A 27,264-nucleotide genomic window follows, 5' to 3' on the forward strand; every position below is an offset into this window, starting at 1 on the left:
TCAACGCAGAGGAAGGGGTGGGACAAAGAAAAGGCGGGAGGCTTAGGAAGGGAGGCAGGAGGAAGTGGGGCTAGTTGTGGCTTTGACAGCCTGAGAGAAAGACCTAATAAAGAACTTCGCATATCCATTGTGGCTTGTGCTGTGAGTTTCTAAAATTAGGCCTTAAAATCATAACTCTCACAATAGCTTTATGTTATTCATGGTACTTTGTAGAATAATAGAAGCAATCTCTGTGCCGAATTGCCATCCGGAAGTGTTAAACTGCCTTTTGACCATATTATCAGCATCAAGTCCTGGTCTGATTTGTTGTAAAAGAATTGGAAAGCGGTGTGGTTAAAGGCACCTTTGTAATTTGAAGCGAACCTGTGTGACCTTTTTTTGGTGTGGAGAAAAAGAGAAGAGATCTGATTGCTTTTCTAATATAATGAGTGAGAAGAGTGCTTGGTTAAGTCTGGCAGTTTGAGTCACTTGTCTGACTATTTTGTCTCAGGTTCATTAACGTGTTTCTTATTTAGTAACTAGGAAATATGAAAGTCAAAACCAGCAAACTGATCCCTCATACCGAGCTGTTTAGCATAAAAGTAAGCAAGCTTGAAAGTTACACAGAATGCTTTGCTGGGGGAAAAACATAAAAAAAAATTGGAAATGAGAATTAATTTTACTTTTCCAATTGTTGTTCCCCTAGTTCTGATGGAGTTGCCTAATGCTTTCTTGCCAGAAATTTTTGGATTATGTTCTCTCTGTTGTATACTTCCTTTTATGACAACCACCATGGGCAATTTCATGCCCAGCTAAAATATTTAATAAAGAATTTCCTTCACGTGACTGCTCATAATCCAATGCTCCTCAGTTTGAATTTTTGATAAAGCTTTTATTGCGCAGTTACCTACTTCATTCACAAAATTTTATGGAGAGTGGGGAAGAAATGGCAGCAAACATATTTTATTTGTAACCTTTCTTTTTCTACCACTTCTTCCAAGTTCCTTTTTTTTTCTGTCCCTCACAAAATAACTCCTCGGTGCTTTTGATCAGTATTATCAAAACCATCTAGAAGTCCCCTGGATCTCCTATGTGGATACCACCTTACTCAGTCCTCTAGAGAAGCCAGCTCCCCCCCTCCTGTTAACATATTCTGCTGTGTGCCAACTGTGAGAGCCATGGGTAAAGACCTTACTAGGATCTCGAATGGGGGAATCTGCTGTGATTCATGCTCTATTCTTTTCTTCTCCCCCACCCCACCCAACAGCATGACTATGACTCAAAGAGTGCAATTTGAAATACCATAGGACCATGAGACGCTTGCAAGAACGTAAATCCATCTCCCTGCTCCATTGACCCTATCTCATTTGGACATTGGTATCCTCAACTCTCAAACTAGGGAAGGATTTCTTAATCACACCACACTTGCCTGTTGGGGAGAGTGGATGTTTTGTGTATTGTCATCTCCTTGGATCTGTGGTTCCTCTTCTCCTCCCCACCCCACCGAAACAAGTCGTTCTCGTGTGTGAGGCCAATACCAAATACAAAGAGGAAACCCACAAAGCTGTGACCACACATCAGATTGTCATCACACTTCCTGCTCTGTCCCACTTCACATCACTGGGGAAGCGAGGGTGGGGGAAAGAGGGTGGCATTGCCATAGCAACAAGTTCACTGTTGTCCTACTATGCCTGCCTAACTAGCTGCTGTGTTATACTAACCAATGCTCAGTTGCCAGAGGACAACTTCTGCCTCTGAAACATGGGCTCCAGGGACCACTGGGTTAGATCAGAACTCTCTTTTTCCAGTGCAGAACAGGAAGTTATGGGGATACTTAGGAATATATGCAAAATGCCTAGCTTTAAAAAAATTATTTGGAAAGCTTTGTTTGGGGAATGTTTTTTTTTTTAACTCATTGGTGAGGTAGGAGTGTAGAAACCTGAATGTTCTTACAAGGTCTTATTTTTTTAACCAGCTGATCTTTAATGCACTGAAGTCAGTGGGAGGTAATGAAGGATCCCGATTTGCTAAAATGAGGAATGCGGTGACTTGCACTTCGAAGATTTGCCACTTTAATCTCAGGGAAATAAGACCTAGCTGTGGGAATTCAGCAGTGAAGAAGAAGAGCTCCACACAGACCTAAGTTGCCTTGCATCATTTCAGCTCTAGAATGAACCTTGACTGTGGTGCAAAGTGTGGTTAAGATTGGTGGTGCTTAAATACAAGAGTACGGTTGAAAGAGCAAGGTATTTTCTGGTATCTGACGTGTGGTTTTGCTCAGTATTTGCAGCCTCTTTTCCACCTGGAGAGGGGCATTTAGCATTCTCATAGTCCAGCTTATTTTGAACTCGATACCTGGAAAACACAGCACAGGCAATGGCTGTAGGCCTTAGAAACTATCTTTGATTAGTGAGGAGAAGTGAAACTGGGCAACACTGGGAATTGAAATTGACGACAAGGAAGCTGTGGGTGGGCACATGCTGGTTGCAGGCCTGACAGGAAGTCCTTGATTGGCATTTTGCCTGAAGCATGCCAGTGTGGAAGTGGGTGTCAGCTGGTATCTCTAGCAGCTATTCTGCACAACTATGGTGTCACTTTACCATGAGCCTTTTAATTGTAAGATGGTGAAATTGGACAGTATAATGTCACTGCTGCAATTGGCTGGGAAGTCATGAGGTGGGGGATTGGTTTAACTGTGTGGTAATGTAGCAGACCTTTATTCACTCTGGTGCTCTCTGTAAACCCTTCTGGGTTGACTTTAGCAGACATCCAATGGAAGCAAAACAAAGGCTTAGTGACACACCTATGTGACAATTACTGACCACATTGTCCAGCTTTTCTTCTTCTAATTAAATACAGGCCAGATTTAAAATGACAGCCCAGTTTTTTTAAGCAATATAACTGACTTTAATGTAGCTCTTTGTCCGACCTACCATTTCTCTTCCTATTATTTCCTGGATAGTAACTAATAACTAACCGTCGGCGGTTCGAATCCCCGTGACGGGGTGAGCTCCCATTGCTAGTCCCAGCTCCTGCCAACCTAGCACTTCGAAAACATGCAAATGTGAGTAGATTAATAGATACTGCTTCGGTGGGCAGGTAACGGCGTTCCATGTAGTCATGCCGGCCACATGACCACGGAACTGTCTACGGACAAAACGCCGGCTCTTCGGCTTTGAAACGGAGATGACCACCGCCCCCTAGAGTCGGACACGACTGGACTTAATGTCAAGGGAAACCTTTACCTTTATCTAACTAATAACCAACAATTCCCCTTCCCACACCAAGTTCCTCCATCCATAGTAAACTATATGCATGTGCACACACCCTGCCGTGGGAATGCTCCTTCCTCTTCTACCATACCTTGCATAGGGTTATGAAGTAATCAGAACAGTATATACAATCTACCCTTAAGCTCTCAGAGTAGAGAGATACAGATATTACATCATGTCATATATGGGGTTTTACTGTACTTGATATCCATCCCCTCTTTATTTTTACACAGTGTTTATCCTCTGTGGTATTTTCAGTGACATTGACCACCAGGAGACACCATGTGGCTGGTTTTATCGTTATTGCGACTCCTTGGATGTGGGTAGCTTGATGTTACACCGTGGAGTTCAAACCCTCTATGGAGAATTGAGCTCATAGACCTTCAACTACATACAGTACATTAACTTTAGCAGCTATCTGGTCCTGGCACTCAGTGGTTGCAGGAAGGGATATCTGGAAGGAGAGGATTATGAAGTATATTAACCCAGTCTACTTAGTGCTGATTCTCATGCAGGAGGCAATTGGGAATTGTATGTATCTGTCAGCCTTCCCAGGTAGACCAGACAGGAAACACGACCAGATGAGCTAATTCTACTTTATTGTAAGGCTACATTAACAGAATCTGGCAAGTCTGAAAGTACAGTTCTCCTGCCATCACCTTTACAGCTGATAACTTAGGGAAGGTCCCTCCTGAGCATCTTGCTCTTCCCACTAAGCAGCTGTGGGCTATGCTTCCTCTTACTTGACTGTTCCTTAGGCAGCATCTCTTCTGTGGTTTCCTAAGATCATTCTCATACCATTACAGTATCCCAAGGCTTCATCAATGCCTCCTATCTCACAGATTATTGTTCCAGATCAGGAGCCATCAAGACATACAGTACTTTGTACTTCTGTTCTGCCTTTTCAGTTTTCAATCACAGAGACCCTGGCTCCATTGTTGTCACCTACTGTAGATCTGGATATATGCTGAAGATGTGTGGGAACTGTGTTGTGGCCATCTTGCAAATCTGAAATGAGCATGAGTGGGATTTACATATCAACCAGCCTTTTTGTAGTTTAAAATATCTTAGTCAGGATTGGTAGGTGCTACAAATCCAAATGAGTGCTATGATCATCAGAGAATGGATAAGGGGGTGTGAATCCTCTGTTTGTGGTCATTGTATGGCACCTCTTTGGTTTAAGGATGTCAGTGTTTTAAATATCTTGGTTAAGGTGTTGGACTAAGTCTGGAGAAACCCATCTTCAAATTTACTCTCTTCAGCTGTGGATGTTCAGTGGGTGAATTTGGTTCTATGATACCTTGTTAGTCCAGCTTACAGTGATGTTGTGGGAATAAACTCAAGGAGATACCCACATAAATTACCTTGAGTTTCTAAAGGAAAGGATTAGAATCATAAATCCAACACAATAAGTTAAAAACTTTCTTATCATCCAGGATGTGTCTGCTGAATTGAGAGTGGCAATTTTTCCCGCTATCAAAAAGGGCACACTCTGCAAAAATTAGGCTTCTAAAACACAGTGAAATAATTTATTGAATTCAAGACAATAAATTGAATTAAATAAATCTATGAAAGATACCTTGACCTGATGCTGTCTCTTTCTGTGTTAGAGGGATGTTCTTCTTGCTCTGTACACCAATTCAGGCAAAAATGATGTCAAGTGTGCTATTTTAAAATTGAACTGTATACAGTAGAAATGCCTGCAGGTCCTGCAGTAGGTCTGTGTTTCTGTTGTGTATAACTTCATTCTTGGCTCTCTGCAGTGGCAAAGGTATCTTGCAGGGCACTGGTCCATATTTTCCTTTCCACAAGCTGAACTGAGTCCAAAGGTACCTGGTCAGTGTCTCTTCTAGGATTTATGTTAGCACATGGTGATTCCATAGTAGGTTTGCAATGGCTTCTTCTCGCATGATACACTCTTCATTCATATTCTTGACTTAAAAAAAAAGTTAAATGAAAACAATGTGAAGCCTGGTTTTTTTTTAAATAAGGATAAGTCATTGCCATTTTGTCTATACTTGATTCCTTTTATTGTTTCTTCCCCAACACCTGGGGTTAAAACACTTTCATTTCTTTCCCTCATCCCCCTCCTTTTTTCCTTCCTTCCCTCCTCTTTGGGTATACACAGTCCCACTAGTGAATTATTGTATCCTTCATGCTTGGTTGCAGTTTTGCTCCTATTTCTAGTCTCCCATCCATTACCAGGGTGGCAAAGCACTTTCCACAATAAGCCCTAGCAGTGGGCAATTCAGCTGTTGTCACTTGGGCGGGGGCAGGGGGAGTATTGGTTTTTATTAGTTTGCTTTTTTCTACAAAAGAATGGAATTCTTGCATGTTGGTTGCAGCCATGTTTGAATTTTGTGTAAGGGTTAAAAGTCTGTTGTATCCTTAAAGATTTGTGTGTGTGTGTGTGTGCTTTTTTGTCAGTTTGACTCCTGGCAACTGCCTGGACAAGTCCCTGCAGTTTTCTTGGCAAGATTTTTTGGGGAGTGGTTTGCCCTTGCTTCCTTCCTGGGGCTGAGAAAGAGTGACTGGCCCAAGGTCATCCAGCTGGCTTCGTGCCTAAGGCAGGACTAGAACTCATGGTCTCCCAGTTTCTAGTCTAATGCTTTAACCACCACACCAAACTGGCTCTCCCTTAAAGATTAGGGTGGAACTGAATGTGTGTGTGTGAGTATACAGTTTTAATTTGTTTAGCTTCCAAATGCTGCAGGGGGCATGGTTGGGAGGGATTGAAGGTGGCATGCAGATTGCCCATTCTTCCTTCAAGGGGATGGAGAATTTTAGGGCAAAGTTATCCAAATCATCATCATGTTGGAACTTCACAGTTGCATGTATAACTTTTCTCTAGAATGCTTATTCCATTTAAATTCTAAACCTAACTTTACATTTTGCTTTAATTAAATGGTAAAATATTAATAGAGAGAAAAACTGTTTCTCTGATTTTACTGCTTAATGTCTGTGCTTTCTCATAACAAAGTTCTCTACATGCTTTACAGTACAGAACCCAAAAACAATTTAAATATGAAACAGCATAATGAAAAGCAAAATGGAACACTTAAAAGCAGTATAAACATGAGAAAACAAAACCACAGTATTCCTCAATGCTATTACAGAGTCTCTGACTTACCCATCCACCCATCCATCCTGCCCAGTTCCCAAGACTGTTTACATTATGTACAATTTTGTTGTGATTGCCAGTCTCTATCTGATGCTGGAAAGACTGTAGGGCAGTACCTGGGAAGAGGGCTCTGTAACTGAGTGGTTTCTTAGAAGGCTGGCAAAAGTTTTTGGGAAGGTGATTCTGGCAAGTTCATGGCTTTTTATTGAGTTGATGGCAGTTAGAATACTAATTCTGAATATGTAGTGGTTATTTTTAAGTGTAAGTCACTCAACAGTCCTTTTGGTCATAGAGTTTTATGTAGATGGAATGAATAATTGATGGAATTGCATCGGTCTCAGCAGGTGTCTGGCTCAGAAGCTACAGTAAGTAGAACTGGGCTGGTTAGTACTTGGATAAGAGAAAGCTAGGGAATACCAGAAGTTTAGCCTGGGAAGTTAGAAGCCACCGCATCCCGGAAGAACGTTGTTTCAGGTGTCATAGGGAGACTGATGATTTCAGGGTGGGATTTGCTTCTTCAGTGATGGCTTCTCTAGTCTGGAGCTCCGGTCTGTTGTCTTTGCAGTTACTTGGCTTCAGCTGGCGTGTTTCCTGTTTTCTGGATTGGCTGGGAATCTGCTTCTTGGTGCCAGGCAGAAGAGAGGCTTCGGCCAAGTTGCCTGCTTGGCCAAAAGCAGGAAAAGTCTGCCTTGCAGCAACCCTTCTGCACAGCCCAAAATATAAACTTTTCAGACCCTGGGAAAAGGAAGGGTTGCTCTAATAGAATCAGTCCTTGCTATTTTCAGTGTGCTGTCCGGCCATCTGGAAATATGCCCAATCTCCATTTAATTGGGAATGTAATCTAATCCACCCCTGGGAGCCCCTGATAGTCTACTTTTGCATAATGTTTTTAACTGTTCAGCTGTTTGTTTTAAAGGAAAAAAAGACATCAGGTCTGAATCCAACCAGTGACTTGCAATATAGCTGCCACCTTTATTTCTGAAACATTTTTTCCTCTTCTATTCTGGTTGTGTTTTATTCCGTATTGATTAGATTTATATCCTCCCTTTATTTGCACATAATGTTCCCACTTCTTATTTTCCCTGCAACAAAAGCCCTGTGAGGTAGGTTGGGCTGAGAGGGAGTGACTGGCCCAAAGTCACCAAGCCGGCTTTCATTCGTAAGGGAGGCCTAGGAGTCATGTCTCCCAGTCTCTAGTCTGCCACCTTAACCACCCCACCAGGCTGGCTCTCAGGATGGCTTCTTTTAGGTTACTCCAAAAGAAGGGGTTAGCAAATTCTCAGGTACCCCATTATTAACTCCAAGCATGGGAGAGTTGCTTTGTTTTAAGCCACCCCTGTGCAGCAATATGAGATAGCAATATGTAACTAAGCTGAGATTTGGAGACAAAAGTTTGATTGGTTTAGACAACACACTAAAGCATTTTTGCTGACAGTTTATTGAATTGCCAATAATAAGTTGGGTTTGAAAACATTCTCATCTGAGACCAAATAAACCTCTGTATGGTTTAGGATATTGTATGAATGGATGAATAGGGGATAGGAGTGCACTTGGTGACGTGAAAGAACAATCTCAGGAAATGTATTTGGAAGAACAAAGTAGGAGATGGACAACCGAACGGTGGGGTTGCCTCTGTCCCCCTGGCACATCTTGTTCATGAGCACCAGTGAAATGCACAGGAGCCTTGCAAGGGCTCTGTGCCAGCTGGATCTGAGGACAACTTCTCAGTAATGTGCACTGTGCTTTTGTAAGAGTTGTCATATAATATTTTTTCCTGAGGCATGAGATGAAGTGAGTGGAGCATGGGTTTGTGGACTCCCCCCCCCCAGTTTCGGTTCAGACTTCCATTGGAATTGCTTTCCTCCATCTGCTTCTTTCAAGAACGGGAAGGCAGAGAGGCCTTTTATTTTGTTTTTCATTAATCAGCATTTCCTTTAGTGTCCTGTGCTCCATTCTGCTCCCCCGCCCATGATTTATGGTGAGGCAAGGGCAGCAGGTAGCCAAACCTTCCGACCTCCAACTCATTTGTCTGGAGGGGTTGGGCTACCTGTCACTTCCTGTCAAGGCAGAGCAATAAATGGGCTCTTGTGGTAATTAAGTGAGGGTGGGGGTGAAGGAGAGAATAGGGATAAGGCATGGTGTGGGTAGCAGGATTGACTGGCAACACAGCCAAAGAAGAAATTATACCCTGATTTGCGGTGGTGTGTAGGAACGAAATATGATTTGGCAGGCAGAGGTTGAGCATATGTGTGGATTTCTGTCTTCTGATGCTGTGGGTTTGATTTGAATTTTTCTTCAAAGGAAAATTCAAATCCCTGACTTTAATCCCAATTACTGGACTGAGTCCAGAGAGTGGCAGAGTGTCTCCCCTCTTCTCCCAATATCCCTATGTGGTGGGTGTGGCCTCCTGTAATAGCTGCTGTAGGTATGTTTCCACCAGCATCAAATCAAGTGTCATAGTAAGTAAGGTGGAGTTTGCTCATCTTAAAGTTCTCTCTTTGCTCAATAATTTAGTATGGCTAAATACATTTTGCTATGACTGTAAAAAAGATTAAGCCACTTCCTTTTATATTCCTTTTTATTTCTTTTATATTTTTAGCAATACTTGTTAAAAGAATGATCTTCATTCTGTGTGGATTAAATGAAATAAAAGCACTGAAGGTCTTAAAAATAAAAGAGGGCCAAACCTTAGTATACTGACAAAAAAGTGCAATGGAATGTAAGTCCTTGTCAGGATTAGGGGATGTAATATTATTTTTTAATTTGTACAGTAGCAGAAAATACAATCCGTTTACCTCCTTAAATTGTCCAACAAGGAGAATAACTTGGAATATATTGGCCATAGACATCTTACCTATTTGTGCATGCCCTTTATAAAGAAAAAAAATTAAATTGTCCCAAGCCTCTGGCTACATTCCTCTCTGAAAAGAACCACTTCTTTATGACTGCCAATGATTTGTATACAGTCTGATTTTATAGTGCCAGTCCTTTGCACCTTTGCTTACTCTCTACCTTTCTCTTTCTACAGCTCTGTCATCACCTTGTGCAGAGGATCTTGCAGCTTCTCCTACATGCTTTCTTTAGAAGATCTATTCCCAAAGACACCTGAAATATCTTTGAAATCTTGAGGATCCACTCTGCTTGCCTGGGGAATTTTCCAGTGGACTGAACATCTTTCTTCTGCACAACTTCGGCCTGACCCCCAAGGGAAGGGGCAGTTACACTGATTTTGCATCAAGTCTTGATGGTTCTGGACTGCTCCTCTGTATCAAGTGCTCTGCATTCAGCCCCTATGTGAATCTTTTTGTCAAGGATCAGGCCCGTGGAGTTGCCAGCTATGGCGAGCAACAGTAGCTCCTGTTCTACACCAGGGAGTGGGCATCTCAGCAGCTATTCGGTTCCTCACTATTTCTTCTTTCCCCACATGATTGGAGGCCTCTCACCTCCAGGAGCCCTGCCTGGAATGCAACACCAGCTGCCGGTCAGTGGGTACAGTACACCTTCGCCAGCTAGTAAGTACCCAGATTCAGGAGTTGAGGAACTAGGAGAGGTGAATATGGGGAGATGCACACTTAGGATGAAGAGGCTCTTAGTGTGTTTAGAGCAATGGTGCCAGCTTTGAAAACACCATCACAGCATTTGGTGCAAACACATTCTTTTTTGTTGACTAAAGCAAATATGATCACTCCCCATGCATTTCATGAGTTGTCTCTTTTGTTACAATTCAAGTGACAACTTGTGAAGGGATTGTGAGCTGCACCAGGCTTCTTTGGTTTGCCTGCATCTTTTGAGACCCTGAGCTGTACTGTCTTCCTCATCTAGGAACTCAAAATTGGGTCTTAGCAGTGTTGTCTCTGCTAGTATGCAAGTTTTTAAAGCTTAGTATACTTCCTGAATGCTACAGTTGAAACACTGACTTCTTTTTTAGTTTTAATCTTCTGATGTGTAATGTTTAATTAAATTCTGGAGCCATTATTCTAGGGTATTATTTCACCATTTCCTAATTAAGTAAAAATAGATTTGCCAACTTGTTTATAAAGTCCGTGGTTAGGTGGCTTGACACATGTTTAGGTTTTGAAGCTTTTGTATCAGGTTTAGGAAGTTCTTCAACTTCTCAATGTGTTTGGAAATCTTAGTTTTTGTAAATTGGATAGTTTGTGTTGACATTCAAGTTTTCTCACAGATATGCAGTAATTGGCAGGTGGGTACACACACACATGAACAGGTGCTGTTGCTAAACACCTTAGTTCTCTTACTCCACTCCCATCCTGAGTGCATACCTATTATACTTTTTATCCCACTCTTCCTCCAAAGACATTAGAATAATGGTGGGAACTCATAATAACTCTGTGGGTTAAGTTAGGCTGAGAATTGCTGAATTCATTTCTGAGAAACAAAGTTAACCTTGAAAGTTATGTCAAAACCAATTTGTGTTCATCTCTATATGCAACCATGCTGAAGTGTGATTGCCCCATTTGTTACAGAGGAGAATAAACTGTATTTGGGAGCCTAGATGACTTCATCTTGAACCTTTGGCTCTGTCATCATCTTGTTGAGTAATTTTGGGCAAATACTTTTTTCTCATGCTTGGTTCCTCTTTTGAATGAAGAAGACTTAGCTTTTGGGAAGGGGGTTAAGACAAATGAAAGATTTCACAGGAGTTTACAAATTAAAAGCTCACAGGGTCAAGAAAATACAGTAGAAATTTGAGTTTGGCAAGTTCTTTAAGAATTTTTATAGAGAGAGCTGGAATTTGAGTTATTTTGGATAAATTAATTTCAGCTTTAGTTTTAGTGTGTGAACATAAGAAGATGTCACATTGGTGAAGAAAGTTTTCCCAGTTGTTTTGTGCAGACTGGACAGTTATTTAGGTGTGTTTTCTGGTTTTGCTCTGAGAAAACTCCAAAAGAGTGTCTAGATATTATATTTCTCAGGGGTAAAAATGTGCATCAAGACTGTATTTGTTCATGGGAAATAGAAAACGCTAGTTCACCAGATCGTTCTTCCCAGGGACTATCACTTGAATTAAAAATAGCCAGTTCCTGAGTTGTGTTCTGCATGAGTCCTCTTCAGAAGTTTTGAAATGTCCCAAACCAGAGGGCTCTGCTCAAGTTGATATGCTTTGCAGATAGATTGGTGCAGTGTCTGTCCATCATGATACCAGGATTTTTCATAGTGCAACACATCTTTCCATGAGAACAGGTTCCTAAGTGAGAATTGCAGAGTACAGTGCAGCATGGTACAGTACACTGTGTGAGAAAAGTGACCTTGGCAACAGTTGTAAAAGCAACTTTGCTGTCCAACCTTGGGCAATTGTGCAGGAAGGAGATTCTTAGTATGGGGCTGCCTTCAGTGAGCTTTACTCTACAGTGTGTGGGTAGGATTGCATACTTAATATAACAAGCTGGACTCCCTTCTTACTCTATTATCATGATGGTGAGTGAGTGAGTGTGTATGTGTGTGTGTGTGTGTGTGCTTGCATATGCTTAAAAATAAAAATCAAAGCCCAGATCTTAATACTCGGAAGGACACAATTTTATGGCTTGTACATTTACAAAATTTACTTTGTTGTGAATTTGTTGCTTAGTTTGTCGTATGGAGGCTCTGAAGCTTCGCCAGTATTTGTGAGGTATTGTTTCTGGATTTCACAGCATTGAGGTTAAAAACTTCTTAAAACATTATCAGGTGGTGGTGACAAAAATTACCAAGTATCTTACCTGTGGAGCAAAATGAGGTGGCATTCATGGCCAGAAAAGCATTTGCACAAATACATCTTGCACATCAGTTATGCCTGTTCCTTGATTAGAAAGTGCTGCTCATGCCTTAGTCACCTCCCAGTTGAACTATTGCAATGTGGTCTACATGGGGCTGTCCTTGAACAGCATTTGGAAGCTTCAACTGATCCAGAATGCAGCATTATGTGCAGTATGGGTACATCATGGTAAACCCACATAAAACCACTGCTGTATGAAGTGCACTGGATCCCAGTAAGCTTCTGGGTGCAATTCAAGGAGCTGGTTGTCACTTTTAAAGCCCTACATTGCATGGGGCCAAGTTATTTGCTGGACCGCTTATCCCCAATTATTTCTACCTGTCCCACTAGATCTGGCAGACTGGACATTCTCTCGGTCCCTTTGGTAAAGCAATGGCACCTGGTGGGGCCTGGAAGTGCCTTCTCGTCATGGCGCCTGTCTTGTGAAAGAGCCTTCCTCTAAAGATACAGATGGCCCTGACCCTACTGGCCTTCAGGAAGGCAGTGAAGACCTGGCTTTTCCCCCAGGCACTGGGGCCAGGATGTAAATGAAGCTCTGACTTGGTTATGTGTGATCTATGGGTATTGAGATTTTTATTGGAGTCTTGGCTTTGTCAATCTTCTTTCTTTCAACTGATTTTGTATTTATGTGTGTCTTTATCCTTGTTCAGTGCCCAGAAATAACAACAACAACAACAATTGGAAAACACCTAGCTCTTATTGTAATTTGTAGTTCCTTGTGACAAATGGAACTGATGTCAAAATACTGTAAGATCATACAGTATATATAGGAATCTCAGCAAGGAGGTTAAGTTACGAAATTATTCGGGTTACAGTTCACTCCCCCCCCCCCGGACAAACACAATGGTTTTGTTTCCTGTAGAACAAGACCACAACTAGCTGGGGAGCAGGGAATCCATCTGGGTAGAAAGGAGAGATACAGGTATACTGTCCTACAATATCTATGAATGGTGTCTTTTCAGTCCAGTTGGAAATCTCTGTATAAAAATTCACTTGATTTTAATATTTTTTTTCCATCTGTTCAATCTGAGACTGAACAATTCTCAGAGACTGCCTGGACAAATCCCTGCAGTTTTCTTGGCAAGGTTTTTCAGAAAAATTAATTGACTTGTATTTTAATATTAATCCAATCCCCCCAACCCCAACACCCCCCCCCAATACCTGGCCAAAGTTGAGAAACTAAGCAAGGTTGGAATTGCTTGGTACTTGGATGGGAGATCACCAAGAAACACCAGGGGTCTGGGGTAGACTAGGAAATCAAAAAATCGTTCCCAAGGAAGGTAGTGGCAAACTACTTCATGTTACCAAGAAAACTATATAGCTATATCCTTGAAATAATGAGGAGTTGAACTTAATTTGAGAGAGTCTTTACCTTTTTCAACAACTGGCAGCAGCCAGGTAATTCTGGACAATCTTGGACAATAAGCAGAGATCATCCAGGTTAATGCCTGGATGGGGATCTACCTGGGAATTTCAGAATTGTTGGCTAGACTTGGAAGTAAAAAAAAAAAATCCCAGAAAAGGGAATGGCAAACCATGCCAATAATGCTACCAAACAATGTGCATGGTGCATTCAGTAGGGGCTGAGCTGAACTCAAGGGGTATTTGTACATCATATTGGTATTTTCTCTGTCACATTTTAAAAACTTATTTCCATAGCCTTCAGCACTAGAAACATGGATTTGTTTGTGTCACATAAATGGTACCATATATATCCTACCCCCTCCAACATTACCAAATGTTTGGATGTTTTATACCAGTTAAAACAAGAATATAAAGATTTCTTTATGGTTCTGCCATGGCAACCTATGGTCCACTAATCTGGAGACAGAATGTAATTTTGTTTGTTAGTGAACCACTTCCTTTGAAGATGATTTGTTGCATCCATTGAAGCCCTATGCTTCGTCTGAGATCTCTGGTTTTGTCATAAGCTGCATCTCTTAATATAGCTGATGATGCAGCTGGGGGAAGCATAGGAACATCATTTGACAAAACAAATTAAAAAATAAGGGTTGAACAAGTTGCTGTATTTCCATTGGATAAGATGTAGGAGAACCCACACCACCGCCCAAAATAATTGACATGCATTATTGTAATTCCTGAGATTTGTTTTTCTTTTATTTTTCTTCTTTCAAAACACTTAGCTTTAAGGAGCTTGTTTCTTAAATAAAGTTGAATCTCATGTGTTCCTACTCACTTTGCTGTGGCATAATTGCTATACCACATACCACATGCTCATTTTCACTTGGTGAACATCCTTAATTTGAGGAGATGTCTGTTTTTCAAAAGCAGGACCATTCCTAGCAAAGTATTAAAATTGTACATATCCTAGAGTTTCTTTTTGCATAGTACCTTGATTTTAACCATTTTGGTTTAAGTATGTTTCTAGTCCTGAAGAAAAAAAATGGATAATATTTGACAAATTACTGAAATCAAATATTTTAGCTAATAGCTAGCCAAGAAATTTGTATGAGTTTTTGTTAGCATGCTCTGTTTTTCACTGAAAATATCCCCTGATCCTTCAACCTTGGGTGCATTCCTCTATCTATCTGTTGCTCCCAAAACATTTCCCATTTTATTAGTAACAGAAATATACGAAGTAGTACATCAGCATGTTTTATAGAATAGTTCCCCCTTGTGATAGTCATATGGAAGTCCTGTTTTTAATTTCTACCTTCCGAATTCTGCATTCATTCAGGTGGTAAATAACACAAGCTAGAAAACAAGGCTACTTTATACAAAGGAAGGCAGGCCTCTGAAACCTATAAATGGATGGCAACTATGTAAATGGAAGTTTGTTTATTCTTCCTGCAAATAAGTATAAGACAGAGCAAGGAGCTGTGTAGAACATTTTTGTCTATAATTTACCTTCTAAGAATTGGAAATTGTACTTAAACGCTAGGTGTTAAAATATTGCCTGCATCTTTTCAAGCTGATCTCTTCAGTTGAAGTACCAGACCCTTTTATTTTTTTAAAAAAGACACATGTATGAAACTTCATGTTTTTGCAGGAATTAGACCTTTTATAAGCTTGAACTAAACTGAACGGTTGACATCCTTTGAAGGGGTGCTAGGAAGTTCTCTCCTTTCGGGGGGTATTCTAATAGAAAAGTTGGTTTATATGCAGTGAAGGAATCTTTAGGATGTACTCAAAGTTGTTGCATGCCAGGAATCCAGTGTCTCAGACTAGACTTCCACAGTTCAGGGTGAGTATAGTACCCAAATATGGGCCTCATGTGGGGCAGAGTGGTAGGCGGCAGTATTGCAACCAAAACTCTCCCCATGACCTGAGTTCGATCCCAGCGGAAGCTGGATTCTCGGGTAGCCGGCTCAGGTCAACTCAGGCTTCCATCCTTCCAAGGTCGGTAAAATGCGTACCCAGCTTGCTGGGGAAGGTGACGACTGGGGAAGGCAATGGCAAACCACCCTGCTATAGTCTGCCAAGAAAACGTTGCGAAAGCGGCATCCCCCCAAAGGGTCAGACGTGGGGACCTTTCACCTTTCATAGTACCCAAATACAGTCTGGTTCAGACATTCTGCCTGAGAGGACATGGATGTGTGCAGAGGGTTACTGTACTTGATAAGGTGTGACCAGGCCTATAGCTGGGGTAGCCATTGAGGAATTTTCTCTGACCCTCTAAAGCTTATCTTTAAAAGACCACATAATTTGTTGTAAACCGCCCTGAGTCCCTCCAGTGGGAAGAGATGGGCAGTGACAAATTTGATAAAGAAATAAATTTGATAAAGAAATAAATAATTCTTCTCCTTTTCCTCTGGTTCTTTCCTAAACACTGAAGATGGTTGCAGGCATGGGTGTGCTCTTCCCCCTTCATAGGATATTCGTGTTCATAAACCCTAATGTCTGAAGGAAGGGTTAACTGAAGCAAATGGGTACTAAGTAAACTTTAATCATTCCTGTTTGATAATGAATTCATTTCTGGACAACTATTTTATTTATTAAAATGTTTAAGCTGCCCAATAGCTGAAGCTCTCTGGATGGTTTACAATAAAATACACTAAAATACAATGAGTAAAAATGTATATGATAAAATCAAATAAAATGTGAAATAAAAACACCAAATAAACTGGGCAGCAGCAAGGCAGTCATTCAAATGCTAAGAATTAAAATACAATTAAAAGCCAATTAAAAAGCTTGGGGAAATAATAAAGGTTTTGGCATCTGATGCCAAAATGATGCTAATGTGGGCACTGGTCAAGTCTCTCTGGGGAGGGAATTCCATAAATAGGGTGCCACCACAGAAAAAGCTCTCTCCCTTGTAAAGGCCCATCTCACCTCCTTTGGTGAGGAAATCTAGAGAAGGGTCACATTAGATAGATAGATACAGTACTAGAGTTGTAGCCAGAACACTTTGGCCTTTGTAAGAGGTATTATTTGGGGACTGCGAGCTGTTGTATTATAATGATTAAAAGCATGATTCATATATCCCTTCTTTTAGAGATGGGACATCTATACTAACACTAATCCTGGGCAGATGTAAGAAATCATTATGATCTGGAAGCAGATACATCCTACATTCTTTTGTAGGATCATGAACAGATAGTTGGAGTAGCTTTGGCTAATATCAGACTCACAACATGCATGGGAAGACAGAAAGCAGCGCATATGAGGAACGCATGTATATTTCAGTGCGTGTGATGGTTGCCTTATTCAGAAAAAACACAGACTCACCAGCCAGGGCTAAGGATATCTGGTTTATTAAGAATAGAATGCAGACACGGAGAAAGACGGGAATGAGCACATGGCGTGCGAGGTAGCTGGTAAATACCCGCGGTGCGGACCTGATCCTTCCCCACCCCCCATCGTCCCAAAGTCCTGACCGACGGTGAACCCGGAGTCTCGATGGGTGATCGGGGCGATTCCGGAGTCTCGATGGGCGATCAGGGGGATTAGCGCTGATTACCTCTGTCCTCTTCCTGTGTCCGGAGCAGGTGTGTCCCCCGTGGTAATGCAGAGATGTCAGGGAGATAGGATGATGGCTTCCCGGGTCAGGGCAAAGGTATGGCTCCTTTGTCCTTTATCTGTATTGTCTTTCAGTGCTTATGGGATTAGCACTGATTCTTTCCTCCCCCCTCCCCTTCACCGGAAAGGCATGTTCCCCATTGTGATGTATGTATACATCGCAACGGGGGACATGGCATACTGCCTCCCCCCAAAAAACTTCAAGGCGCCGGTTTGGAAGGATACGCTGCATGGAAGCGTGTGACTAGCCGTTGCGCTGAGACATTCCGGGCATGCACCCACTCAGGGTGGGGGAAATGTCTCCAGTGGACCAGGTACTGAAGGGTGCCCCGTAGCCTTCAGGAATCTAGAACCTCCTTTATTTCAAAGTGCTGCTGCCCATCGATCATGATGGGAGGAGGCGGGGGGGGGGGGTTCGTTATGCCACTTTGAGGAGGTAGCCGGTTTCAGTAAGGCACAATGGAACACCGGGTGTATGCGTTTCAAGTTGCATGGCAATTCTAACTTAAAAGTTACCGGGTTTATTATTTCCACTATTGGAAAAGGGCCAATGAACTTGGGGGCTAACTTCTTTGAGGGCTGCGGAGACTTAATGAATTTAGTGGAAAGGTAGACCTTATCTCCCACTTTGAAGTCTGGCTGCGCAGCCCTGTGGTTGTCCGCATAATGCTTGTAGGTTTCTTGGGCTTCGGAGAGAGCCAGCTGAATGATTGGCCAAACGTTGGCTAGCTGAGCAGCCCAGTCATCTGGGGAACAAGGCGGGGTAGCTGGCTGTGGCAACACCGGGATCGGGACGAAGTCTCGTCCATAGACTACCCGGAAGGGGGTGTGGCCCGTGCTCTGGTGCACTGCATTGTTGTATGCCACCTCAGCAAAGGGGAGTAAGTCTACCCAATTATCTTGCTGGTAGCTTATGAAGGAGCGGAAAAATTGCTCCAGGGTGGAGTTAAGGATCTCCGTAGAGCCGTCCGTGTGGGGGTGCCAAGCAGTGGACAATGCCTGCTTGGTGCCAATCAACTTCAAAAATGCTTTCCAGAATTGTGAAGTAAATTGTGTACCCCTATCTGTGACCAAGCGGGAGGGGGTACTGTGTAATTTGTAAATGTGATTTAAAAAGAGGCATGCCAGCTGTTGAGCGGAGGGAATGGAGGCGCATGGAATAAAATGGGCCTGTTTCGAAAAGTAGTCCTTAACCACCTAGATGACCGTTTTCCGCTGGCTGGGTGGCAAGTCTACGATGAAATCCATCGAGATTTCCTCCCAAGGGCGGGAGGGGCTTGCCACCGGCTGCAATAGTCCCTGGGGCTTACTCACTTTTCGCTTGGCCATAGCACATGTAGGGCACGCAGCGACATAATCTTTTACATCCCTCCTAAGTGTAGGCCACCAGAATTGTCACCTTACCAGATGTAGCATTTTTACAAAGCCAAAGTGCCCTGCCATTTTGTCATTGTGAGAACGTCTCAGAATCTCTGCTCGCAATTGCTCCGGCACGTACAGGCTATTTTGTTTCCAGGCCAAACCATTTTCAAAAGAAACATTGTTTTTATTGGTTTGCAACCATGTATCCATTTTTAAGGCTTGTACGAACTGCTGTTGCAATTGCGATGACATTGACATGCGTCTCCCTCCCCTTGCGGGCGGTTGTGCTGGAGTACGCTGCGTTCCAGTTTGGCTGTGCGTGACAGCTTGGCAACCCAGCTGTGTGTCGGTCCACACAGTACCTATAATGTCTGATGCCTGACTGGCATCCTGGGGCTGCCTAGAGAGAGCGTCAGCTAAGAAGTTCTTTCTTCCCGGTATGAACTTCAGCTGAAAATTAAAGCGGCTGAAAAATTGAGCCCAGCGAACCTGCTTGGGGCTGAGGCGTTTCGGGGTACTGAGCGCTTCCAGGTTTTTGTGGTCCGTCCAGACCTCAAAGGGGCAAGTGGCCGCTTCCAGGAGATGTCGCCATGCCTCTAAGGCAGCTTTGACGGCAAAAGCCTCTTTCTCCCATACATGCCATCTCTGTTCTGTTTTGGAGAACTTGCGGGAGAGGTACGCGCAGGGCTTCAGCTGATCATTTGGATCCTGCTGAAGCAAGAGCGTCCCAATTGAGAAATCAGAGGCATCTACTTGGACTACAAAGGGCTTGGTGGGGTCGGGGTGTTGTAGAACCGGTTCGGCTGTGAACAGGCTTTTGAGATGATCAAAAGCCCTTTGGCATTCAGGTGTCCAGTTAAGTAGCGCTCCCGGGTTTCGTGCCTTGCGCGTGTCTCCCAAACCCTTGGTGCGGAGTAAATTAGTTAGGGGCAAAACGATTTCCGCTAGTCCCTTGATGAACCCCCTGTAAAAATTAGAAAATCCCAGAAAACTTTGTAGTTGCCTCCTAGTGCGCGGGCGCTCCCATGCCAGGATGGCCTGGACTTTCCCAGGGTCCATTTCGATGCCCTTCTCAGAGATTCTGTAACCCAGATAATCTAGCTGAGTTTTATGAAACTCGCACTTAGAAAGCTTGGCAAATAGCTCGGCTTTGCGGAGTTTCCTGAGCACCTGCTTAACCAAGCTTTCGTGCTCCTCTTTAGTCTCATAATATATCAATACATCGTCTAAATACACAAGGACCCCCTTGAACAAGTGTTCGTGCAAGACCTCGTTGATCGATTGCATAAATACCCCTGGTGCCCCTGCCAAACCAAACGGTAATACTTTATATTGGAATGATCCCAGTGGGCAATTGAAAGCCGTCTTCCACTCATCCCCCTCCCGTATGCGTATGCGGAAATAGGCTTCTCGCAAGTCCAGTTTAGAGAATATTTTCCCCTTTGCCAGATATGCTAATATGTCTTTGATTAGGGGCAAGGGATATTTGTTTGATATGGAAACCGAATTCAATCTGCGGTAGTCCGTACAGAGTCTTAATGTCCCATCCTTTTTTTCTCTGAACAACACTGGGGCTCCAACTGGCGAGTTTGTGGGCTCGATGAAGCCTCGTGCTAAGTTCTTGTCCACAAACTCCCGCAATGCTGCCAGTTCTTTCTGGGTCATTGCGTAAATTTTTGGCTTTGGCAAGGGTGCGTTGGGGACCAGTTCTATCGCACACTCAGTCTTTCTGTGGGGTGGGAGTTTGTCTGCTTCGTTCTCCCCGAACACATCTGCAAACTCAGCATACTTGTCCAGCAAGCCTTCCAGGGCCGCTGCAGCCAGATGTGTGGTTGTAGACGCCGCCCTCCCCACCACAGCACGGGGAATTTGGTCCCCTGTAGGTGCTTGGTAGAAGCCGTCTGCCAACGTGATCGTCCTGGTTTCCCAATTTATGTATAGGTTCCTTCGTACCAGCCACGAAATGCCTAAGATGACTAAAGGGTGGCCCACCAGTGCCACGACAAATTTCAGTCTCTCCTGGTGGCTGCCTAACTGCAGCGCCACTTCTCCGGTGAATTGGGTGACCGGGCCCCCTCCTGCTGCCAAACCGTCCAATTGCGTGAACACTATGTGGTGCTGAAGTGGAAAGCAGGGGAGATTTAAATCGGCAACCATGTCCGGGTGCATTAGGCACCTAGAACAGCCCAAGTCTATTAGGGCCCAGACTTCAACCAACTTCTCAGTGGAATTTAACTTAACTTTTATGTACAGGGTGGGACAGTTGGCACTCACCCCGACGTCGCTGCGCCCATTCTCCTCCTCCACCTGCCCTCTGGTGCTTCTCAGGGCAGGTGGCTGGCATTTCCCGCCGGTTCTTCCTGGTCGTTCTCCTCCTCTTCACTGGAGTAAGGTAGTTCTTTTGCTCCGATCTCTCCCCTGGCCGCTGGCATCTTTTTGGGCCCTATGGGTGGTTTGCCCGTCGTTTTTCCTGGCCCGTCATCTACCTTTGTTTTAGGGCACGCCGCCGCTTTGTGGTCCTCTTTCCCGCATCGAAGGCACTGCCCCTTGGTGAACCGTCACTCCCTCTCCTCTCTCCAGGGTTGGGATGTTGGCCTCACCGGTCCTGCAGCGGTTCGGGGTCCCTTTACCGTCGCCGCTTGTTGCGCCGCCCTCTTGGCTTGTAGGAAGATTTCCTGGGCATTTTCCGCCTTACCGGCCAGCAGTATCCACTCATGTAGAGTGTTTGGGTCATCTCTGCATAATGCCCACCTCAGAACGTCCAAGTTCAGGCCCTCTTTGAAACGTTCAATTAGGGTAAACTGTGACCAGTCCACCACCTTTCCAGCCAGTGCTTTAAACTCCATGGCATAATCTGCTACAGATCATTGCCCTTGGCTGATTCCCCTTAGGGATCTCTTCGCTCTCTCCTTTTCTAAGGGGTCTCTGAAGTGCAGATTTAGTGCCCAGAGGAACTCGTCGAATTCATCGAGCTCTGGGGCTTCTGCCTGGCATAGCTGCACATACCAGTCAGCCACCCTTCCTTTAAGTTTGTTAGCAATGGCATTAATTTTGCCCTTTTCTGAGCGGAAATATGGCCCAAATTCTTCCATGTAGTTCTTGGCATTTGTTAGGAAGAAGGATAATGTTGCTGGGTCCCCGTCGAATTTGACCCTGAAGTCTTTCACCCCCGCTCCTGGTGGGCTCCAAACCACATCTGGTCGTCTGGACGTACCTCGGGCTGCTGGGGTTCTCCGGTCTCGGTGTGGGGATCCCCAAGCCGGACTCCAGGCGGCGTTGCCTCAGTTTCGTGCTGGCTCCAGCCTCTTCCCAGCGGTCGCGTCTCCAGGGTGGGAGGGGGGGAAGATGACCTCCTGGCAGATTCCGCGAGGTGAGCTCTGCCCAGCGCTGCCTCAGCCTCCTGCCATCTCCTTCCTCTCCCCGGCTGTCGCGTCTCAGGGGTGGGAGGGGGGGTGATGAACTGGTACCTGGTTCCACCTCACCCCTTCCTTGGGATTCCCTCGCCACCGACCATCTCAGGAACAGCTGTTCAATTGACTCCAGCCTCGCCTCCATTATCCTCAGCCTCTTAGCTGTCTGGGAGCCTTCCTCGGTTCGTCCAATCTGGCGCCTTCCCTCGGCTCCTGCGATCATCGAGGACAGCAGGTCCCGTGGCTTCCTAGACGCCCCAAGCGTCCCTAGCAGGTATCCTGGCGTCTCATTGGTGTGACCCACTCACCCTGCGACTCTCTGGTGGCTTCAGGTGTCCTGCTCCTTCCGGCCTCCTCCTCCTCCGAGCTTGATCTCGAACCCTCCTGGATTTCGTACCGTCTGGGAATAGTGTTCTCACCGATCGCCCGTGCCGTGGAGTCGGGTGCCCCGTCGCCGGTCCTCTGGTAGCCACCTCTTTGTGGGTTGAGTCTTTCCATCGCCAGCTTTGATCCCTCACAGACGAAATCTGGAATGGTGCTAGTGGAAAAAATTTTTTTTGATTCCCGTCTTTATGTGATGGTTGCCTTATTCAGAAAAAACACAGACTCACCAGCCAGGGTTAAGGATATCTGGTTTATTAAGAATAGAATGCAGACACGGAGAAAGATGGGAATGAGCACATGGCGTGCGAGGTAGCCGGTAAATACCCGCGGTGCAGACCTGATCCTTCCCCACCCCCCATTGTCCCAAAGTCCTGACCGATGGTGAACCCGGAGTCTCGATGGGCGATCAGGGGGCGATTCCGGAGTCTCGATGGGTGATCGGGGTGATTCCGGAGTCTCGATGGGCGATCAGGGGGATTAGCGCTGATTACCTCTGTCCTCTTCCTGTGTCCGGAGCAGGTGTGTCCCCCGTGGTAATGCAGAGATGTCAGGGAGATAGGATGATGGCTTCCCGGGTCAGGGCAAAGGTATGGCTCCTTTGTCCTTTATCTGTATTGTCTTTCAGTGCTTATGGGATTAGCACTAATTCTTTCCTCCCCCCTCCCCTTCACCGGAAAGGCATGTTCCCCGTTGTGATGTATGTATACATCGCAGTGGGGGACATGACAGTGCGTATATGCATTCTGAGTTCTGTCTATTGATTATATTAGGATTGAATGGAAAGTTGGGAACTGGCTGAATTCATTATAGGAAACACCTGTATGCTTGTGCTGATCAATACTACAGTAGTCAAAAGGGTTTGTTCCTGGAAATCTGTTTTCTCAGAAGTACACGCTTACTTCATTTTAGGGTCTTGTTTGATGCGTGTTAGAAACTCTTTAGTCTCTGTGTCCATGGCAGCTTTTGGCTGAATCATATTTTTTAAGCAAAATCTTCCCCTTTCTCCCCCCACCCTCTTTTTTACAAAACCTTCTATAGTGAGAGGACTAGCTATCATATGTCCTTGTCCTACAGGTGGGGTCCATGGTTTTTATGAAAAGGGATGTCCAGAAGATAGCCTTGGGAGAAAGACTTGAGCATTATCTCTCTCCCTCCCCTTTTAGAAATCTTTCTTATTTCTCATTGTCTCCTCCCATTCCAGGCAAGAGGGCCTTTTTTTATAAATAGCTTGAATAACAGGAAACAAAGGTTTAAAAGGAATAAACAAACCTCTTGACATTAGCTGAGGCCAAGGAGGCGTGCTTAGGAGCAGGGGTGGGGGGGTGTTGAGTAGGGACTGGAGAGATGAAGCGACCGTCTACTGTACATTGATTGCTCACTCCTGCATCATTTATCCTTGGGTTCCTCCCTTGGATTTTGTAAGGTTACAAAGAGAGCGAGCAGGATGGAGGAAGTCAGGGTGCCTGGGTCCCATGTACTGCACTCATTCTGCATTTGACTTGGTGGATAGGGTAAGATCTTGGGTAAAGCTCCAGCCTGCCTGCAGTTAGGCACTGAGGCTGAAGGAAATGTATTGCTCCTAATGTACTAGGATACAGTCTTTTAAATAACAATGTAAAATAAGTGCAAGCACTGACATAAATAAACATGAATAGGAATAGTAATTCGTTTAATTTCTGACATGGAAAATGAAAAAGAGAAGAAAAAGAGAAAAATGGGTATTAGCATTTCCATCAGTTTTGCCAAACCAGGAGCCCTCTGAAATTCTGTACTGAGAGGACTCCTGTGTTAGCCCTCCTGTGTTCAGGAATCATGAAGTTGAAATCCAGCTTAGTGGAAGGCACCAGGTTGGGGAAGACTGACCCATATCAATTTGAAAGTATGTGCTAAAGCAAGTTACATACTAAGAATGAAGAATGATTAACTTTTTAAAAAAATTGCATGCAGGCAGCCTATCAAGGCCAAATATCAAGGAAAGGGTATTCTGTGTTTGGATTATTCTCTATTTTCCAGGTCATGGTGCTCATTTGTCAGAATCACAACTGAATAAAGAGGTGAGTATGAGTGTGTGTGTGTGGTGTTTAGGTGATTGCCTAAGAAGTAAACTGCATACATAAAGGATGAACAATTAGGGAATATCACATATGTCTTCCAGATCCATTTTGCCTTGTGCATTCTCCCCGAATGGGAGAGCAGCTCATTGTGTATCCTCTTCTTTTACCAGTGATGAGCCTCATGTTCTCCTGCAACATGTAATGTCTTTGGCTTTGAAGCTTCAGTGTTAACAGTTGCCTTGCATTCCTTTCGCTGTTGCCATGCAGAGTAGTAGCCTATCCTTTCTCGGGATCTTCATGCTTATCATTAGGCTTGCTAAGTTGCTGAGCTAACTGGTTGTTTTGTTGTTTATTCGTTCAGTCGTTTCCGACTCTTCGTGTCTTCATGGACCAGCCCACGCCAGAGCTTCCTGTCAGTCGTCAACACCCCCAGCTCCCCCAGGGACGAGTCCCTCACCTCTAGAATGTCATCTATCCATCCTGCCCTTGGTCGGCCCCTCTTCCTTTTGCCCTCCACTCTCCCTAGCATCAGCATCTTCTCCAGGGTGTCCTGTCTTCTCATTATGTGGCCAAAGTATTTCAGTTTTGCCTTTAATATCATTCCCTCAAATGAGCAGTCTGGCTTTATTTCCTGGAGGATGGACTGGTTTGATCTTCTTGCAGTCCAAGGCACTCTCAGAATTTTCCTCCAACACCACAGTTCCAAAGCATCTATCTTCCTTCGCTCAGCCTTCCCTATGGTCCAGCTCTCGCAGCCATATGTTACTACTGGGAATACCATTGCTTTTACTATGCTGACCTTTGTTGTCAGTGTGATGTCTCTGCTCTTGATTATTTTATTGAGATTTGTCATTGCTCTTCTCCCAAGGATTAAACGTCTTCTGATTTCCTGACTGCAGTCAGCATCTGCAGTAATCTTCGCACCTAGAAATACAAAGTCTTTCACTGCCTCTATGTTTTCTCCCTCTATTTGCCAGTTATCAATCAACCTGGTTGCCATAATCTTGGTTTTTTTTGAGGTTTAGCTGCAAGCCAGCTTCTGCACTTTCTTCTTTCACCTTGATCATAAGGCTCCTCAGTTCCTCTTCGCTTTCAGCCATCAAAGTGGTATCATCTGCATATCTGAGATTGTTAATGTTTCTTCCAGCGATTTTAACTCCAGCCTTGGATTCCTCAAGCCCAGCACGTCGCATGATGTGTTTTGCGTACAAGTTGAATAGGTAGGGTGACTTCATAGGAAAACTTGCAAGCTTACAATAACTATTCAAAATAAGTTCTGGGGCTGAATTCCAAGAAGACCAGCCTTCAGCAAAAGCTCAGGTGAGGAATGTGTGAAATATAATGGCTAATTTGTGTGAGTCTTTAAATGCAACTGCCTGGAACTTGTGCCATCTGTTCTGGAAATCCCTGCTCCTGACGTGTAGGAAGACAAAGACTGTATGTACACAAAGCCCTGTATTCAGTGTTGTATGTAGGATGCATATCCTGCTTGCTCAGTTCTTCTGTTATAGCTCGTATCACATCTATAAGAGGCTGAGACATTACATTAATCCCCATACAGTATTCTCATTAAACCTATATTTTCAGAACTGCTACATATGGTTCAAAAGTAATAGGTTCTCCCATTGGTACAATCTACAGCTGCCCACGCTCAATTTTTATAGACAGCTGAAAGACAAATAAGATTGTAGCGTGAGAAAAACACAAAAGTTTGGGACATAATTTTAGAAGGAAGGGCCTGAAATAAGACCAGCCTGCTGTAAGGAGCCCCAAGTCGCAGGCCTCCCAGGAATTTGCAAGAGTCCTGCTCTCCCCCCCACCCCAAAATGCCATTAGCTCCCCCTCCTCCCAGGTCAGAGAATTCTGTGTCTGAATTTGGCTCCCTGCCCGTCTCTCCACCTACTTGCCTGAACTGTCTGGCACATTCTTAGCATTTGCACAGTGGGGCAAAGTTCACCCACCTCAGCTTTTTCTGAGCTGCCGAGACTGGTTCCATTTTCCTCAGGCCCTGACTTGCTTTGGCGTTGTGCCCACGTCTTTCTTGAATCCATTTTGGAAAACAAAAACAATTAAGGTGTTGTTTGGGTTTTCTGAAATGAGAGGTGCCAGAAACTGTGGTCATTGGTCTTGCAAACTGCAGAGCCTGAGTTACAGTACTTAGTGAAAGGAAGATAGTTTGTGCTTGTACAGTGGCACTAGTTTAATATAAAGTGTTGCCATTAAAAACAGTCTGGAACAATGTTTTATGGCATAATTATGTCTCCTCCTTTCTCCCTAAGAGATGTAGATTTGACATTTAAAGATTCTTGACTTTCTAGAATCCAACTTGAAGACGAAGGTTCAGTATCTAAGCTTGTTCCTGTAATTAGCTTCACCCAGCCTCTGGTGTCCTCCAGGTGAGCTTGACTGACTGCTTTAATTCCCAACCAGTCTTGATGAGTTCTCCAGTGCTGTCAGCATAAGTTTTAATAAAAAGAGGCCATTTTGATTTTCGTCCCATAGAGGCATGTCAATAAATTCAAAGCTGTTGTCTCAAGCTTGAAGTGGGGTCTTCCAGCTGCTCCAGGAGTTTTTGGAACTTGAAACAACTCTGTTTTGAGTTTGAAAGAGGTGTTTGGGCTTGAAGCAGGGTTTTTAGGCTTAGAACATTTCCGGAATGGTCAGAACAGTGTCAGAATACTTCTGGCAGGCTTGGAACATCTGTTTCCAACTCAGAACAGAGGGTTTCAAACTTGAAATGCTGTGTTTTGAATTTGAAATGTTTTGCACACCACTAATTCTCCAAAACACATGAAATAGAAATTAAAACAGTGCACAGGCATGAGTGCAGCATTTTCTTTCTATGCTTTAGGATTTGCTCACAATCTTTGGGCATCTGAGATGGAAAATTTGAATTAATTTGTATTTATTTATACACTCGATAGACTAC

General features: G+C 44.0%; 2 protein-coding genes across 3 annotated transcripts in view; both read left to right on the plus strand.

Moving 5' to 3' along the window:
• Positions 1–27,264, plus strand: part of CASC3 (CASC3 exon junction complex subunit) — a 437,671-nt gene that overhangs the window by 283,747 nt on the left and 126,660 nt on the right. The window lies entirely within an intron of this gene.
• The window catches only part of RARA (retinoic acid receptor alpha), a 224,639-nt gene that overhangs the window by 78,951 nt on the left and 118,424 nt on the right, over positions 1–27,264 (plus strand). For both annotated transcript variants that reach the window (XM_063300687.1, XM_063300686.1), the window contains exon 2: positions 9,401–9,884. In XM_063300687.1, the coding sequence (XP_063156757.1) occupies positions 9,710–9,884 (175 nt within the window). In that variant the 5' untranslated portion in view covers positions 9,401–9,709. The remainder of the gene's footprint in view (positions 1–9,400; positions 9,885–27,264) is intronic.

The sequence above is a fragment of the Candoia aspera genome, chromosome 4 (assembly GCF_035149785.1).
Source record: "Candoia aspera isolate rCanAsp1 chromosome 4, rCanAsp1.hap2, whole genome shotgun sequence".
NCBI classification, from domain to species: Eukaryota; Metazoa; Chordata; class Lepidosauria; order Squamata; family Boidae; genus Candoia; species Candoia aspera.